The sequence below is a fragment of the Apteryx mantelli genome, chromosome 7 (genome assembly GCF_036417845.1).
Source record: "Apteryx mantelli isolate bAptMan1 chromosome 7, bAptMan1.hap1, whole genome shotgun sequence".
NCBI classification, from domain to species: Eukaryota; Metazoa; Chordata; class Aves; order Apterygiformes; family Apterygidae; genus Apteryx; species Apteryx mantelli.
Window position 1 is genome coordinate 40,828,577 of NC_089984.1, and position 16,646 is coordinate 40,845,222.

General features: G+C 36.5%; 1 protein-coding gene across 2 annotated transcripts in view; it reads right to left on the bottom strand.

Moving 5' to 3' along the window:
- CPXM2 (carboxypeptidase X, M14 family member 2) overlaps positions 1 to 16,646 on the bottom strand; it is an 81,197-nt gene that overhangs the window by 17,376 nt on the left and 47,175 nt on the right. For both annotated transcript variants that reach the window (XM_067300354.1, XM_013954422.2), the window contains 3 exons: positions 13,995 to 14,079; positions 13,298 to 13,448; positions 5,557 to 5,645 (listed from right to left, as the gene is read on the bottom strand). In XM_067300354.1, coding sequence (XP_067156455.1) covers positions 5,557 to 5,645; positions 13,298 to 13,448; positions 13,995 to 14,079 — 325 coding nt within the window. The remainder of the gene's footprint in view (positions 1 to 5,556; positions 5,646 to 13,297; positions 13,449 to 13,994; positions 14,080 to 16,646) is intronic.

Genomic DNA, 16,646 nt, shown 5'->3' on the forward strand with positions numbered 1-16,646 from the left:
AAAAATAAAATCTATAATGGAAATGCCAACAACCTTAACTAATCCAGTCTGAGAACACACCTTTTGTCAAAATCTATTCTATTCATCATGTCTACAGACACGGCATGACACACCAAAATATAATTAAACAGCTCAATAAAGTGCATAATGAAGGTCATGGTAAGGGGTACAGTTCTGTTTAAATCCATGGAGTTATGCAGATGTTATCCTGATAAGGATATCTGGAACCTAAATTGCCCCACAAATGAACAAAAAAATCTTCAAATGTCAAATGTTAAAATTTACAAACATGACTGGCCAGAATTAGGATAATTTGCTCTATTTTCTCATGGTATGAAATGCAGACATCTGAATCAGGCTCCCTGAACATGAAGAAAATGTGTTAGCTGTCTGCAAACAGTCCTGCACATTTCTAAAGTTTATGCTCTACACCCCAACCCCTCTCCAACACATTTCAAACTAGGGTCAAGAACGATTACAGAAATTCTCTTAAAGGTCTTTTAAATATTGTCTTCTGAGCTGATGCTTCCAATATCTACACTAAATTTATGCTGAAGGAAAAGGAATAGTTGAAGTAGACAAGCATTTATTTCATTTCCAGTGTAATATTGATAACACTATGTAAGCCACTAAAATTCATTCTGTACAACATTTTGGGTATAGAGTACTGATGTGCCTAAGTAACCCATCTGACAACATAGGAAAGATGACTTTGGTATTCTAAAATTTGTTTGTTGCAAATAGACCCTATGCTAAAGTGCTGTATGGCCATTTGAAACACTGATTTTGGCTTGGGTATTTGTATAGATTAAAGGAAACATACATCTGAAAATTTATGTGGTCTTAAAAAGAAGCTATTAAAAATAGGTTCAAATAATAAGAATTAATTTATCTGTCTTGTTTTTTTTTTTCATTCGAAGGGATTAAAAAAGAAATAAGGATTTTACTGGAAATTGGAACCCTGGGGAATATTAATTAGACAGTCTTTTCATAAACAACGGTGCATACATTATTGAAGAAGTATTGTAGCATAACATAACTCTTTTCTCACACAGTGTTAATTTAGAAACAATACTGGATGATAACAAGGCTGATGATTTAAAAAATGCAATAATTAGATGTGTCCAATTTCCATGCTACCATTTAGCAAATCTAAGTGGAAACACAATTCACATTGGGAAGAACATCATTAAAATTCCACTCATAAAAGACTTCACTTCTATTTATAATCGTGTTGCAAAGAGACCAAAAGGATGTTATTTTTGTACATTTGCTCATCTCACAGATTGTGGGGTTTTTTTATATATATAAAAATTTCTTTTGTAAATCTGGACTCAGTACTGCAAAATGCAATTAGATATGCTCTTTCGGTGTATTGGCTAGTTTCATCTCTACTTTTTTCACCAGCAGCATCATAATCAATGCACTGGTGTTGTGGGTACGCAAGTATTTCTGTGGAATCTCATTGTGCTCAGCAACATAGAAACATATAGTAAAAGAATAATTGCCTCAAAACTTTTACAGTCTCAAAACATAACAGTTGTGAAACAAATGGAGGTAGGAAAGGAAGGGAAGAGGAATTAATATTAATAAATATACAGTATTCCTAGCTTAGCTCTAGTGACAATTGTAGCTGCAATAGGTTGTCAATAAAACTAACGGCTAATCTGCCTACCATTGAATGTGTACAAATTTTCATTGTAGGATTTTTAAATACTATCACCTGAGTGTCTTTTCAACTACACGTTACAGTTCAAGGGTAAGTTAGCAATACTAAAATGAAAAATCTGTTTAATTTCACGTGTGCTTACTTCTTGAGCTGAATAAAGAACCTTTCTTGAAGCAGGGCCTCTGTAATGAACTTCACTGTGGCTCTTTTGATAAAAGTGTTGGTATAGCAAGGTAGTTAAGTGTTTATATAAGAATAAAATGCTGGAAATTAACATATTTCATATTTTGTTTACTCTCCCACCCATATATTACGAAAGGCACAACAGGTCATCTGAAACGTCACAGCGTTTTCCATGCACTTGTACAAACTGTCAAACACAACTGATGATAACAATCAGTCACGGCTTTATTAACAACCTGTACAACTGTAAAACATTTCCACAATTACACTCACTAACAATTCATATTTGACAGTTCTTATTTGTTTGTCACTACCAATTATTCATCCTATTAGCGCCCTGGAAAAACTGCATGCAGTCTTTGAAGAAACCCCACAAGACTGGTCTCTGAAGGTTCAGTTCCTCCATTTTGCAGTAAGTGTGTTTTAAACGTAGGTCTAAGTGCCACCTAAACTTAGAGGAGGCAGAACGACTCTCAGTCAATTAGAGCTCTTTGTTACCCTCCGTAGAGAGCTTTTGGACGTCTGAATCCTCTATATTCCTTGTTCTGACGCAGGCCAAACCAGAATTTGCCTCCTTCTTGAGCTTTGACAGTCTGTGATAGTGCTGTATTTTACACCTGGCATTTTATGGGACCTAGGATGTTTGCTGGGTATTGCTCTAGTCTTCCAGACTTGGTTGTTTCACCATCAAATAAACCTGTTCTATCGATCTTGAATTCAGAAGAATATTCCGCATTAGCATTACATCACTTCCATAAACCAAGATGGACATGGAGAGCAACTCAAGACTTCAGGGGTGCTTAGAGTTCGCCTCTTCCCAAGGGTACAAGTAACAGCTGTTTAAATGCTCTGCTATTTCCTAAGCAAAATATGACCCTAGTTAGTTATTTCAGTTGATTACAAAGACAGGGTCGAAGCTTCAGTCTCAATTCCAGTTTGACTTTCTGTGTAGTGAAGTGTAGCTGACTGAACTCTTATTTTATAACAGGTCATCATAACACAGAAAAAATATCATTTTCAAATAATTTGACAGGATTTTCTTCTGCTTTCAATTTAATAAGATATTTCATTTTGTAAAAAGGGAGGGGGGTTCCATTTTCATCATGACTGTACTATGCACAAGCAACATGTATACTCAAATGCCCATCTCCTTAACTATTTTGGGGGATATCTGTCAACCATTTTAACAGCTTCCTATACAAGCACGAACACATCATGTAAATACTTTTTGGACTGTAAGACAACCCCTACTTCTGAGTATGAGATACAGCAAGTGTTCCCACTGACTGAAATAAGAATCTTGAATGCTCTTTTGAGAGAAAAAAAATGGTGCTAGAAATTTGATCTTCCAAAACAGAGAGATCTACTAAAATAACCTGACACTAAGGAAATCCCTCCCTCTGTACATACTTGACATATTGCAATGTAATATAATGCTTCTAAAACATGACCCTGGGAACACTCTCTCCTCCTCTTTCTTTAGCATTTATGATAAACAACTTGAGTGAAGAGTGATTCTCTTCTAAAGATGGTTGGCAGTGAAGTAGCTAACAAAACTGACAGTAATACCCTGCTTTACAAAAAAACTAAAGTTCACTCAGGAAATTGATGGTTATTGTTCCATTTTTGACTCCAGAAAGAAATTACTGAGTTCAAAGAATTGTTTGGGGGATATAATACTTACTGCAGTCCAACACACAACCTTCTGCCCACTATCCCAACGAGTTCTAAATAAAAGTGCTGTGTTAACACAGGCAGCTTGAGAGAGCCCAGCAGGAGACAGGGTACACAACTAACCAGTTCACAGCCCCAACAGTCACAATCTTTCACCTTATATGAGAAGTGGAAAAGCATCCTGTTTGAAAGCTGTATTTTTTGCCCAAGATATTTCTAACCTGACCAATCTGTCTTTCTGAGATCAGAATCTAAAATACATTTTATTTTATTGTTCTTGACACTAATTATGCCAATTGATCTTCTACTTCTCTAATCTTTGTGGTAAGGAATATAGGCCATGAAATATCTACTGAACTAAATGTGTGACTCAGTACACAATTGCTCAATAAAAATAAATGGTGATTCATGCAGTATAAATACCCTGAAAATTCAGCACACAGCAAATGATTCACACACTTCAAGTCTAAACATATTATCTTTTTATTGGAAAAGAAAGCAGGAAGAAATATTTCTTTAGCACAACCCACACCTATGTCTGTGGTGATATAAAGCAAGATTAAAACAACAACAACAAGATTGCCTGTTTGAAGGTAAAGGAACATGATTAAGGCTGGTAGGTTTAAAATTACACCAAGGGAATTGCCTTTTTTTAAATAAAAGACTCCTGGTCATTTATATGCTATGAGCCTCTGGGTCAGATGTTATTTGCATCCACATCAGTTTAAATCCCAGATAATTCCAGTGGTTTCTGGTGAGTTACTGAAGATTTTCACTAGTGTGAGTACAGAATTTGACTCTGTATAGTTTATGCTGATTATCCAAAACCACTGAAATATAGGAGAATTATGATGGCTAAGGCAGGGTCAGATCTGAAAGGAAAAAATGTTAACGTTCACCGCTCAAATATCTATAGGAGCAAAACAATGGCACTTCACGAATAAGTACTCCCATTGCAATGGATTCATCTGTTTTAGAGCAGATGATATACAGATTAAGAAATTGGGATTTTAACAGATTGCATCTTTCAAACCAATGACCTGATAGAATTTTCATCATCAAAAAGTTAATTCTAAAACACTTTTGGATGCCCACTTTTCAGGGAGCGTCCCATTAAACATCGAAACTTAAACGCCAAGTTTTGAAGTTGCAATCATTGTGTGACTATAAAACTTCAAATGTGATACAGCATGATCGTTCCTATCACACTGAAAGTGAAGAAAACACATAGTCTAGCATAATACGAGATGCAGAGTTTCTATTACTGTGACATCCCTACAAGACTGCTAAAGTCTGACAATCAACAAACAAATCCAGACAATATGCTCACCATATTATAATACAAATACCTTCTGTATTTTCACTCATCTCTTTACTTATATACTTCCTTCAAAGGTCACAACCTGCAGCATATAAAATCTCTTCCTTCACACCTTGCCATCTTAAACTTGTTGCTAATGTTCCCCAATATTTTTGAAAGGGAAAACATCTATCTGTGGCTGCAGTATTGCACACCCCTACTATAACATCACCTATTCCTCACCTATTTTATTATAAAAGCAACACAAAAACATAATAGAGCATGGAAACATTAGAAGCCTTATTTGTTGCCTTTTGAAATCAGCTAAAAGAATCCTGTTGGTTTCAAGAGCCTTAGAAGAGCTGTTATGGGGGAATATGCACTGTTCACAAGAGTCTTGGTATTTAGTTAATCCTGATTTCTGAGGTCCATAGTTTGCTTCCTTTCATGATTTGTAGCACACACCAATTGTTTTACACATGATTAACAGACAAAAAGAAATTAAGGCTTTCTGACGAACATTGAATTGCTTTCCGAACATTTGTTAAGGAACATGGAAGAGATGTTACTAGAAAACCTTCTCTCTCACAGAGAAGGAAAATGAAGTTTATATTTCAGAGATGCACTAAGGAATAGTAGTAGGTAGAAATCAAATTCCTTAATGGTTCAGGCCAAGCCTGCACTCATCCACACTCCATCCACAAGGTCGCATAACAGACTCTTCACCTACCTGCCTCATTTCTTTGTAGTTGTGATGTTTAAAATCAAGATTATCTGTGGTTGTCATTTCATTTCTTCTGTGGTAATAATTATTTGGGTCTGAGAAAAGAAATAAAAGAGTGTTCATGTATTTATCAGCCATTTCAAATATAAAGATGGTTAACCAAAGCATGCAGGAAACATGCAGTAATCTGAATTCCACTGTCCTATACAAATTTAATGCAGGTTTTCAAAAACAAAACACAAAGAAACAAAAACTTTAAAATATTACTGCACAAATCAAGTCATGTTAAACCAGAGAGAAGCAAGGAGGTGGCAAGTATCAGCTGGTTAGACAACTACACTGCACTAACATCTAAACTTTAACAGAAAAGCAAAAGGGCATCCTAAAGCTACAGAAAAGGGCAAAAGACACCAGAAAATGATCAGTCGGATGCAAGAAAAAAGAGTGGAAAGAAATTACATCAGAGGAAAAAAGCCCCAGTGACTGCCTTGTGTCTACTTGATAAATTCACTACTATAAGGAAGAGGGCGTTATCCTGTAGCATTATTGCTGAGCATTTTCAGAGTCTATGCACTGCCTGCAAAATACACACTGGGGATATTGAATATTTCTAATTATTTTCCTAAACATTTTTGTGAAAGTCTGAGGTCTTTAGTTTAAAATTAGCAGACACATTTCTACAGGGATATAACTGACACAGTTTGTGTGTTCCGCGTGAACACTTGTTGGCAGAATGTAAAGCATCAAATACCTAAATAAAGAAACATAGTGCCAATTAATAAAGTAGTATCAAAGCAGAAGATGCGGGTGGAACAAAAACCTGTTTCCTTGACTTTCCAGGTGAGTGCTTTGGCCATTCACCTGAAAAAAACAGGCGAAGACTGTAAGGGCTCAGTTTTACACTTCCTGATAACATATCCCTAGCCTAATCTGTTATGATTTATCTTAGAGATAAACAGGCCTATTTGAAAACACTGGAGGCATTCCTTATCTGCTGTATCTGAGATGTTTGGAAGTTTGAGTAACAGTCTGTCAGACCAGTGGTTCTCAGGCTGTTATGATAAACTATTCCTCTTCCCATAAAATCATCTTGATTTAGTTCAACATTCTGTCGGAACTAAAAAAAAATTAAACAAATATTATCAAAGCGTCATTCTGTCTTATTGCAATACAACCATAAGACACTGTCTCTGGAGAAGGAAGTATGATTTTTTTTCAAACAGTACCACATACAGTTGATTACTTGAAAATGAAATGCATAAATATTAGTAACAGGAATACACCAAAAATACCCTACAGCAGCAAACACTTCATGAAATTAGGTAAAACTCTTAACATGTAAAAACACCCCATAAGTTTACATATGTATGTTTCAAACTTCTGACATTAAAATCTCTAATTATTTCCCCTTCCCATGGATTTTTAGAAGTATGTTTTCTCTCTTATGTGGCAGGAAGGCAAAACTTGAACTATTTCTGTTATTTATAAAATGAAATGTGCAAGTTCCATTAAGCTTTCCTGCAATATTACCGATGTTTTCTACCACTTTTATTTACTTTCCATTCTCAAACTTCTTTCCTCCACTTCCATTCACTAAGCTACAGGAGAAATGCTAAAAGGTCAGTCCAGCAGTGCTCTTCAAATATGACTAAAAATGTCAAAAGACATCTTGCTTTACAACATCCACTTGTTCAATGCCTTCTGCCCCTTTCAGGGAGAACATATATAGCAAAACCACCTGGAAACCGATTTGAATTAGAGCCTAACCAGGTGGGGAAATGCAATTTCTTTGTTCTGAAGAATCAAGAGGATTAAGTTTCAAATAATGCATCTACATTTTTAGGTGTTCATGCCAACCTAACTGCAGGCTAAATTCATGCAAGTACATTGAGAGCAGCGATGCTGCAGTAACACTGCAGATGACTCTGGAATGCTAAATGTTTAAAGGTCAACCCATGCTAATTTACAGAAATAACTTATTAATACGTAAGTGCATAAGAAATGCAAATCACACCTCTGCTAGAAAGTCACAATGTGTTTCTAATGCCAAAGTGATATATTTACCCTCATAAAAATATTTCTGTTGTAAAAATTAATATAAACACCATAAAACTGCCAGGATGTTGAAGGCTTTCTCTATCACCAGAAGCCAAAATATACAGTAACGGATTTTTTCCTAACACTTTAAACCCTTTCAAATCCTGGCATTCTTTCCATACAAACATTAATATCATGGGAATGATGGCGAGTACAGTAGATTTGGTAGACAGTCAAGAATCTAGAAGAAAATCCTCTTACAGTGAAGATGATTATATCTCTGGTCCTTCCTCAAAAGTGTGCACAATTTGACAGCTTTCTAGAGAATTAATGCTCATATTTTGCCAGGATCTACCACAAGTCTGCTTGGATCACTGAATTTCTGTTGCAGCAGGAATACAGATTAGGAAATAAAAGGGTAAAATGTAGAAAGGCATAAAAATCCTGTACACAGCTGGTTAGGTCCACCTTGGCAAAAACTATTTGCTTTCATAAAAGAGAGAATAAGAGACCAAGAAAGTAAAACCACAGAAGAATTTAAATTGAAATGTATTCATTTATTCATGGCACCACTGCAAGACAGTGTGCGTTTCTTCCAAGGAGAAAAGATCCTGTAAAAGTGTGGCACTCCCATTGATTTAGAGGAATATATTATTTTTTCTACTAACTTATCTTTAAGTTACGAGTAATGTTAAGCTGGAGATAAAGGTAGCTCATTTCCTTCATCTTTCTATTTATATTCTTTGTAAAGATGGACAAATAACTAGAAAGCCTTTTCTATCTGCATTTCCATGAAAGAGATTGGCTCTAAAATGTCCAACTACTTTCCAGCATCACAGCTCCATGTTTTTTCCATAAATTGAACATAATATCAGAGAAGGCTGACTGATTGCTCAGCACTTTGACATACAGATGGGGTATTCAGGTATGTTACACCTCTACACAGCACCTAAAGCAGTGGAATCCCGATGCTTCCAATGGGCTTCCAGCCATTATGCTAACAACAGGAGAGCATGTTGCTTCCCCCCCCACACACACTTTAGTTTCTGGTATACTTTTAACTTGCATGTGAAAAGCATGAAGTGAGCTTTGCAATGCTTAGGAGATGAAACCAACACTCACAAAACAATATGACCAAAATATTCTCATTTAATAAAACCCTAACATGATTTGTTCATCTTGCATTCCCACAGAACTCCTACACTCAGTTGTATGGTATCATACTGATGCAGTTTGCAAGTTCAGAAGTGGTGCTTATGTGGTACTACAAATGGCCGAGATAATTAAGTCATTCTAAGTGACTTAGATAAATTTTAACTAAAAATATGAAAATAGTCTAAATCATTTAAACTGCCTTAAATTTTCAGTATATCCTCTTGCATACGAGTGACTTTTTTTTCCCTAAAGGTTTTCTGCTAACATACGATCTTTCAAATGGGCTCCTACAGTCTTATTTTAATAATAAGGGTACTTCTGAACATTGGCAATACTTCTCCAGAACAAAAAATATGAAGGAAGACCTTTTGAGGACAACCACTGCATTGTTGGATGATGTTACACATCTGTCCTGATGAGTATAAAGAAACATAATACATTGGCCATTTCCCAATAAACCTTATTGAATTTGGACTCATTTTTATTCAGTCTTTGCTCAAACTTCCAAAAAAGTTTAAAATTGCCTAAGACTGAGTTTTAGCTTCACAATGGTAAAAACGGAACACAAGGACAGACTGGCACTCCAAGCAAAAATTTACTCTCCTGGGTAATTCACTGAATTTACAGTGCTGCATACACAATTACTTATAACCAAAGATATAGGCAGGAAGTCACTGCATTATACAAAACAAGCACACTCCTAACACTTAACCAAACAGTCTGGCAAGCTGATGCAAACAATAAAAATAACACTGAATGATGCATCCACTGCAAAAGACAGTACACCATCATGGAGTAGTTTAAATCAGTCTTTTATCTTGGGTTGAAAGTGATGACATAATCAATGATACTGCTTTCTAAATAAGAATTATTAAAAACCAAATAATTTTATCCCAAACTTACTCCATTAAAATAATTGCTTATTGCTTTGAATGCTCTACAGTATAAATAAATGCATGAAAAGCTCAGATAATTTTGTCTCTCCTTCCACTGGGTACTTTTAATCATATGCAGTTTCTTTTAAATTTTTGTTAGGGTCCAGAAAGAACAGCCAAGGAAAGTACATCTAACCCTCTGAGGCAATTGCAAAAGATTGTGTGTGTCATTCTACATCTATGTAAATAGCAATGTTTTTGGAAACTGGAGAGACAATTAAATGCTGGTGCTTTCTTCCTCTTTCTCCCTGGCTAGTAATGGCAGTAGTGATCCTCTGCTATAAGCAGGATTTTCTGCCATCTCTCCTCTACAGCTAAATGTTTTTACCTTGCTGAAACAACAGATCATTTCTGCTATCTGAAGGATGGTACTGACATAGTGGGGTAACACAGCTTTTTTGTAGAAATACTGTAATAGTAAAATCTTCCTCTGGAAAGGGTAGTTTGTCAAAACTATCCCACAATGCCCCCAAAAATGTTTGTTGTGAACAATATAAATGTTTCACTGAAAAAGCTGACAAGCATCTTAATACAGTTTACATAATCAGTAACTCCTCTGATACAATTATCTAGTGTTTTCTCACAATGTTTCCAATGATTTGTGCGTGAAACATATGTAGCAGGGTTTATTAACATGTCCCACCGCAGGAATGGGGCTTTACTGCTTCCAAGTCCTAGCTGGCTCTACATATTTTCACAGCGCTCTGCCAATGCTAATAAACTTTCCTAAAATACTAATATCTTACTCAGGATTTTTCTTTATCTGGTATTCCCATCTTCCCCTCCCCTGTGAGCCTACATGATGAAAAGCTGAGATACACTACAGACTCAATGAAAGCCCACTTAATGCATTCATGGATTAATAAAGACATGAAACCTAACCTTACAAGTTTAAGACATGAAAGGAAATTCACAGTCATGAGAAACTTTCAGAACTATCTTGTTTTTTCACCCACTTTTATTCTTCCAGTATCTCCCTATGTCCAGTTTGACCCACATTTTTATGGCTATAGTCATGTGAACTGACAGAGTTTCACTTACTGATTTTGATGGATTTATGAGACTTGCCCAGTGTTATGTAGAAAACCTCCTGTCAGAAGAGAACCCTTGATTTCTAATCCCACATACAGTGCATTAGATCAGTGCTTTCAAAGAGGCTGGGTCCCATGGCCCAACCAGTCAGTTATCCAACTCACAATGAGTAAGATGATACCTACAGAGGGTGAGGAAATTCAGTTATAGACAACTGCAGAAAAGTTGTCCTGGTGTCCTTCAGCAGGGGAATAAATCATAAACAGAAAGGCCTCTGTAAGCTAGAGAATAGCTTTGTTTAGAGAGTTTTGCATGAAATGAATAAAATGAGCTAAGAGAGAGAAATGCCAGTTCTTTCTAAGCTAAAAAAACAGGTTAGCAGCTCATCAAAACCTATTAGTTCTCTCAGTCCAATTACATTTTGAATGAATACATCCCCTTCCCAATGTGTTTCTCAATGGGTGATTAAGGTATCTGCTTTCAAGAATAAACTGAATCAGCCACTGCAGAGAATCAACTCAACAAATGACTACCAGGAGGAATTATATTAGTAGCAGCTAGATACCATTTCTATTCTAATCCAAGATACGCAGTAAGTCCTAACAGCACTCACTCCAGTGGTGAAAGTGCACTTGTACTTAGCACAGATATATTTTGATCTCAGTAACACCTTCACCCATTCATACAGCCCAATGAAGTCAAAGGGAGACAAATGTCAACAGTCCAAAGTAGAATTCAGCCCTGTACCTATGTATATCCAATAAGAATATAGTATAAATAAAAACTGCATTTAACAAAAAAACACCTTTCAAAATATCTACGTTTTCACTCTTTCCTCTTTGACTTAGGTACAGAATTTGGAATTGAGAATAATTATGAGAATCTCCCTGTAAGCTGCTCTCAGAAATGGTTAGTGTGTCATCTTAAGTATTCCCTGGAGACCTCTATGTGTGTCCTGCATGCCAGTAGAGTCATGGTACCAAAGAAAGCTCCGCTTTTTCTTCAGTCTGACACCATGTATTCTAAATAGTGGGGCTGGTTTATTCTTTGCAAACTCACATAGGAATTTGGGATAATTTGGGAACTGCTTTCTGACAGTTCACAAGTTTCAGCTGTCCTTTCAAGAGCTGAGAGGAAATGCTGTGTCTGGAATTGCCCCTCCAGAGTAAAAGGTGCAGTAGCAAACAAGGTTGGAGTTTTCTAAACCCATGGTCGAAATAGATCAGAATCCTCCTGAAAACATGAATATTCACATACACAGGACATTTCTAGTCATTGACATTCAGGTCCATTACGTATATTTTGACCCATAGAAAAGTAGTTGTCTAAGTGCTGTAAACTTTCATTACTTACTGGTAATATACCTATTGATTTAGCTTTATGACAATACTTGCCCCATACTTTTCTTCTTCAGAGAATTATCCCTTCAGTGCCCCGGATTCTTTTTCTTTTTTTTTTTTTTTTCCCCATGAGTATTTAAACTTCTAAAGGACAAAAATCAGGCTACCTCTGCTTGGCATGTGAAGACCCTACATCAACAGTGGAATTGGAGGCAGCAAGTCTCTGACCAGCAGCAGGAACAGTTAAAGCAGTAATGATAGGCTCTGGAAAGGCAGTTCTCTTTCTGGTTCTAGTATTTCTGAAAGTACTATTCATAGCCCCCTGCAAAAAAAAGAGAGAGCTATCCCCAAGGTGCTTGAATTTAAGATCAAAGGGGAAAAAAAAGCAGATGGAAGATCTGGAATGATTAGTGAACAATTTAGAACAGGTTTGAACAAACAGGTCTTCAAATATATATACATATATATACACACACACGTGAATCCATCATGCAACTATTTACAATATGCTTAACAGAAATATGGGTTTGGCAAAATCTGAAATTTTGAATGCCCTTTTCTTGAAGTAACCTTGAATAAGTTTTTACTTTGTAGAGAGTACCTAGCAAAATCTAATTGTATTTTGCATCCATATGATAAAATAAACACATAATATAAATTTTGTGCTAAATACCAGGATGTCTTTTGCTGTCATCTGAGACTTACCAGGGATCATGCCGGATTTGATAACACTTGAAATTTGCTAGAAAGTCTTACAACCCCCTGTCAACCCCCCAAGGATAAGCACTACTGCAGTCACAGCATTCGGCTTAGAATTAATTCAGAGAACTGCTATGGCCTATGCTAGGGAAAAAAAATCAGACTGCAGAATTAGAATGGTTCTTTCTTGCCTTAAAAGCTTGACATCTGCAAGTGACTGTCTTGAGACATAATCCTATTGCCTGTCTAGTATATTTGCACTCAGTAACATTAATTGCACTGCACTACAGCCTACACAACAGAAAATCTTGTTAGATCATCCATGCAATCTTGTTTTATTAATAAAGCTACTTATAGTTACTATGTTGTTGCATTTGAACAGAACTGTCCTGATACTGTCTGTGTACCTGGACAGGTATTTTTGTTTCTTTTTGAATAGCTCTGCCATTAAAGAAAGGTATTATATCAAGAGCAAAGATATATAAGAAATAAAGTTTGTATGTGTTGGTACAGGCAGCCATATCAACATCAACTGAGAAAAACTCTTACCTGGCAGAGGACACCCTAAGATTTCCAGTCTCATACAGATGCTACCTTCTGCAAACCATGATCGAGGGTTTATACGGATATAGCGTGCAACCAGTGGTACCGGCAACATATTGAGAACCGGGATCTCTTTCTCACTGTTTCCTTCAAAAATCTACGTAGGCCAAACATGAAAATGGCAAAATCAGTTCTTCTACTGGGACCTTTGGTAACAGAATCAGATAAAATCACCTGGTACAGCCCCAGGTTGATGGTGGTTCAGTCCAGAACTGCTCTTCAAAGAGCACAGTCCCTTAGTACCCCTGAGAGAAGGGCAAAGGAGCCAGAGCTCCACATCCTCCATCAGCCCATGTGCACCTGGACATGGCCATGAGATGTTCACAGGGAGCAGCAGACTGACTCTAACCCTTGCACAGGCCATACAATGAGAAACATTTCTCAACACAGGCAAGACCCCTGACAAGGTGGCATTCACATCCAAAGTCACACACATGTACATTTACGATAGAGTATATTCTGAGTCCCTCTCTGTATTATATAATTTGCTCTTAAAGTTATGCCAGGCCAATGGGACCACTGGGCGATGTTGCCTTTTAGTCTTATACTGATAAAACGGCCTGGCAAATCAAACTCCATGTGGACAGCCCCCCCTTTCCCTCCTCTGCTCTTCTTCATAAAATATCTGTTTTGTGATACTCACCATATCTCCAGATTCATTTTTGACAACAGTCCATGCATGGCTGTCATTGCTCACCAATACTCTGTAAGAGGTCACCCAGTTACTCCTTGAAAAAGACAAAGAGCATCTAAGTTATTTTTTCATAACTTAGAATGACTGCAAACTGTGTTTAATGTGATAAAGCTTGTAAGACTGCTAGTAATGGAAATCCCACTTGGCAAAGTCATGTCAACACTTGGCTGAAAAAGTGACATGCAAATCTAGGTTTAACAGATGATTAGAAAAACCCTAGCACATGGAAGCAAAAAAACATGCCAACAAGATAACGTTCCATGTTCCCAGGAGGTGAGGAACTACTGCTCTCCTTTCATTTTATATACAGACAGTCTTGAGATCAATGGCTTATCTAGAGCAGATTTAATGCCCCGATTCTCCCCTCAAACTCATTGGTCTGAAAGGGCAACAGTAGTTTATTTTTTTCCTAACACCTTCCTGGTCTCAAAAGGCAGTGTGTTGGAAGACAGTCATGCCTGAGAGGTGTTTCTGTACCTTTCAGTCAATTCAGGATGCTATAACTTGTATTTTCGTATATGTAAACCGATCACGCGTAACCAACAGTCCTCATTTTTGAGAACAGCCATATCTAAGAAAGCTTCTTGTTATATTGCACCCAAACAAGTGCAACTTTATTTGTTTTTTTTTTTAATAACCAACAAATAACATTAACAAATTACCACGAACATGCAGGAATTGACTTTATTGTGCTTGTGTTTAAAGGGACAAACTAGCCTTCAGGTATTCCCTGGAAAATAATCAGGCTTCTAGTGGAGCCCAAGAAAGAGGGGGTAGCAAGAGAGAATTCAACAGCCACAAGTTCATCCAGATTTGTAAAAGGAGACATTGATCTTTGTCTTGCACAAAAGAGTGACCTTCAAATAATGACCAAGTCAATGCATTACAGCACAAAATTATAACTTTAGATTTCAAACTATTTCAGTAGAAGTAGTCTTACTTGCACAAAAGATTCAAACTGAGGTCTAGACTTATAGTGACATTTAAAAACAAAGATTAAATGAGTATTTAGTAGGATTTAGACAAGTGTTTCTGCAGGAATACACTAACACCTGAAAAAAGTCAACAAAATTTAGATGTCTAGTGTGATTTTGAAAAAAAATGACTAAGTGAACCCAGTTCTGGTGTCCACTAAATCTGTCCTTTGCAAATCACTAACCAGACTTCCTAGATGAATGGATTTTGCCATTCATATCATTTTAAATTGCATAATTTTGACTTTTGCCAAGCTGATTGAATTTCTTGTTATTGTACTGAAGAGATGAACATCTGACTATCACCCACACTGCACAAACACGTGCAGCATTTGTTAAACAACTCTAAAGAGCTATGAACCCTCTGCAGATACTCATTTTCTGCCTGTCAGTGGGAGACCTTCTGGGGTAGAGGATTTACTGGAGATCTGTGAAGTGCCATGCTGGCATCTCAAGACTCTGTGGCTGTAAAATGATATGCAACAATACAGCCAATGTCTTCAGCACACATACAAGTTTCTATTAACTCATAAAAAGTACTCTCCTTCCTTGTTTCAGCTTCTGCAATAACTTGGCATTTATACTAAAAGATATGACTGTGATCTTTAATTGTAGGCAGGCAGATTTACATCTAGCAAAGTTAGAAATGAAGAATTTAGAGAATGGCCAATATCAAAATTCCAGGAAAATGAAAAATAACTTTTTAGATTGAACAAGAAAGCACACTTGAGGAAAACTCACAGGTTTGACTGAGGGATGTACCTACTCAGTACACATTCAATGAGGTTTTTTTTTTTTTAATTATTCTTCTTGGTCATTTTTCAAGATCAGGGTGAATGACTGAAAGAGGTAATGTTATAAACCAAAAGACATCATTGCTTCTGAAGTATTTCCGAGCTTTTTTAATTGAATTACACAAATAAAATTAAGAGGACAAACAATACATCCACATTCATTACTCCAACACTGGAAAAAATTCAAATAGAACATCAAGATGATATAAAAATCTACAAGATCACAGCTGACGTTCAGTATAACTGAGAATTTTGTAAGAAAAACATGACGCAGAAAATGTTTTAAAAGACAGCTCATTTTACTAACATAAGAAAATATGATTGTTACATTAATATTTGCAAGCTAGTTTTATTTTCTGTATTTCAATTTTCTCACTCCATACACCTGTAAGGGTTTACACTTCTCCCAAAGGAGAACCTACACTGATCAAAGTTGTACACATAATCAATCTTGAGTGATAACAAGTAACATACTTTTCAAAGGCAGTCTGCCAGTTAAAATGGGACTACATCCAGTCTAGCACGTTTGCAGTGTAAGAGGACTAAGAGGACTACAGAGGAGCATGGGAGGAGATAAATCAGGGTAATGTATTACTTCACATACAACATCCTGTTAGCTGTGCTTGCCTGTAAGGAATAAACATGCACTTTGCTTTTGTTTAGATGCAGGAAAAATATCACAGCACTTCTCCCACCAGCACTGAAAAGAAAACTGCCTCTAGAAAAAAATTAAATTCTGCTTAAATTCTTTCTCCTTTTTTTCCCCACTTGTTATAAGAAAAAATACCTCTGCCAGTACTAAGGAGACTGCTATAAATTCAGATTTCCCTCAA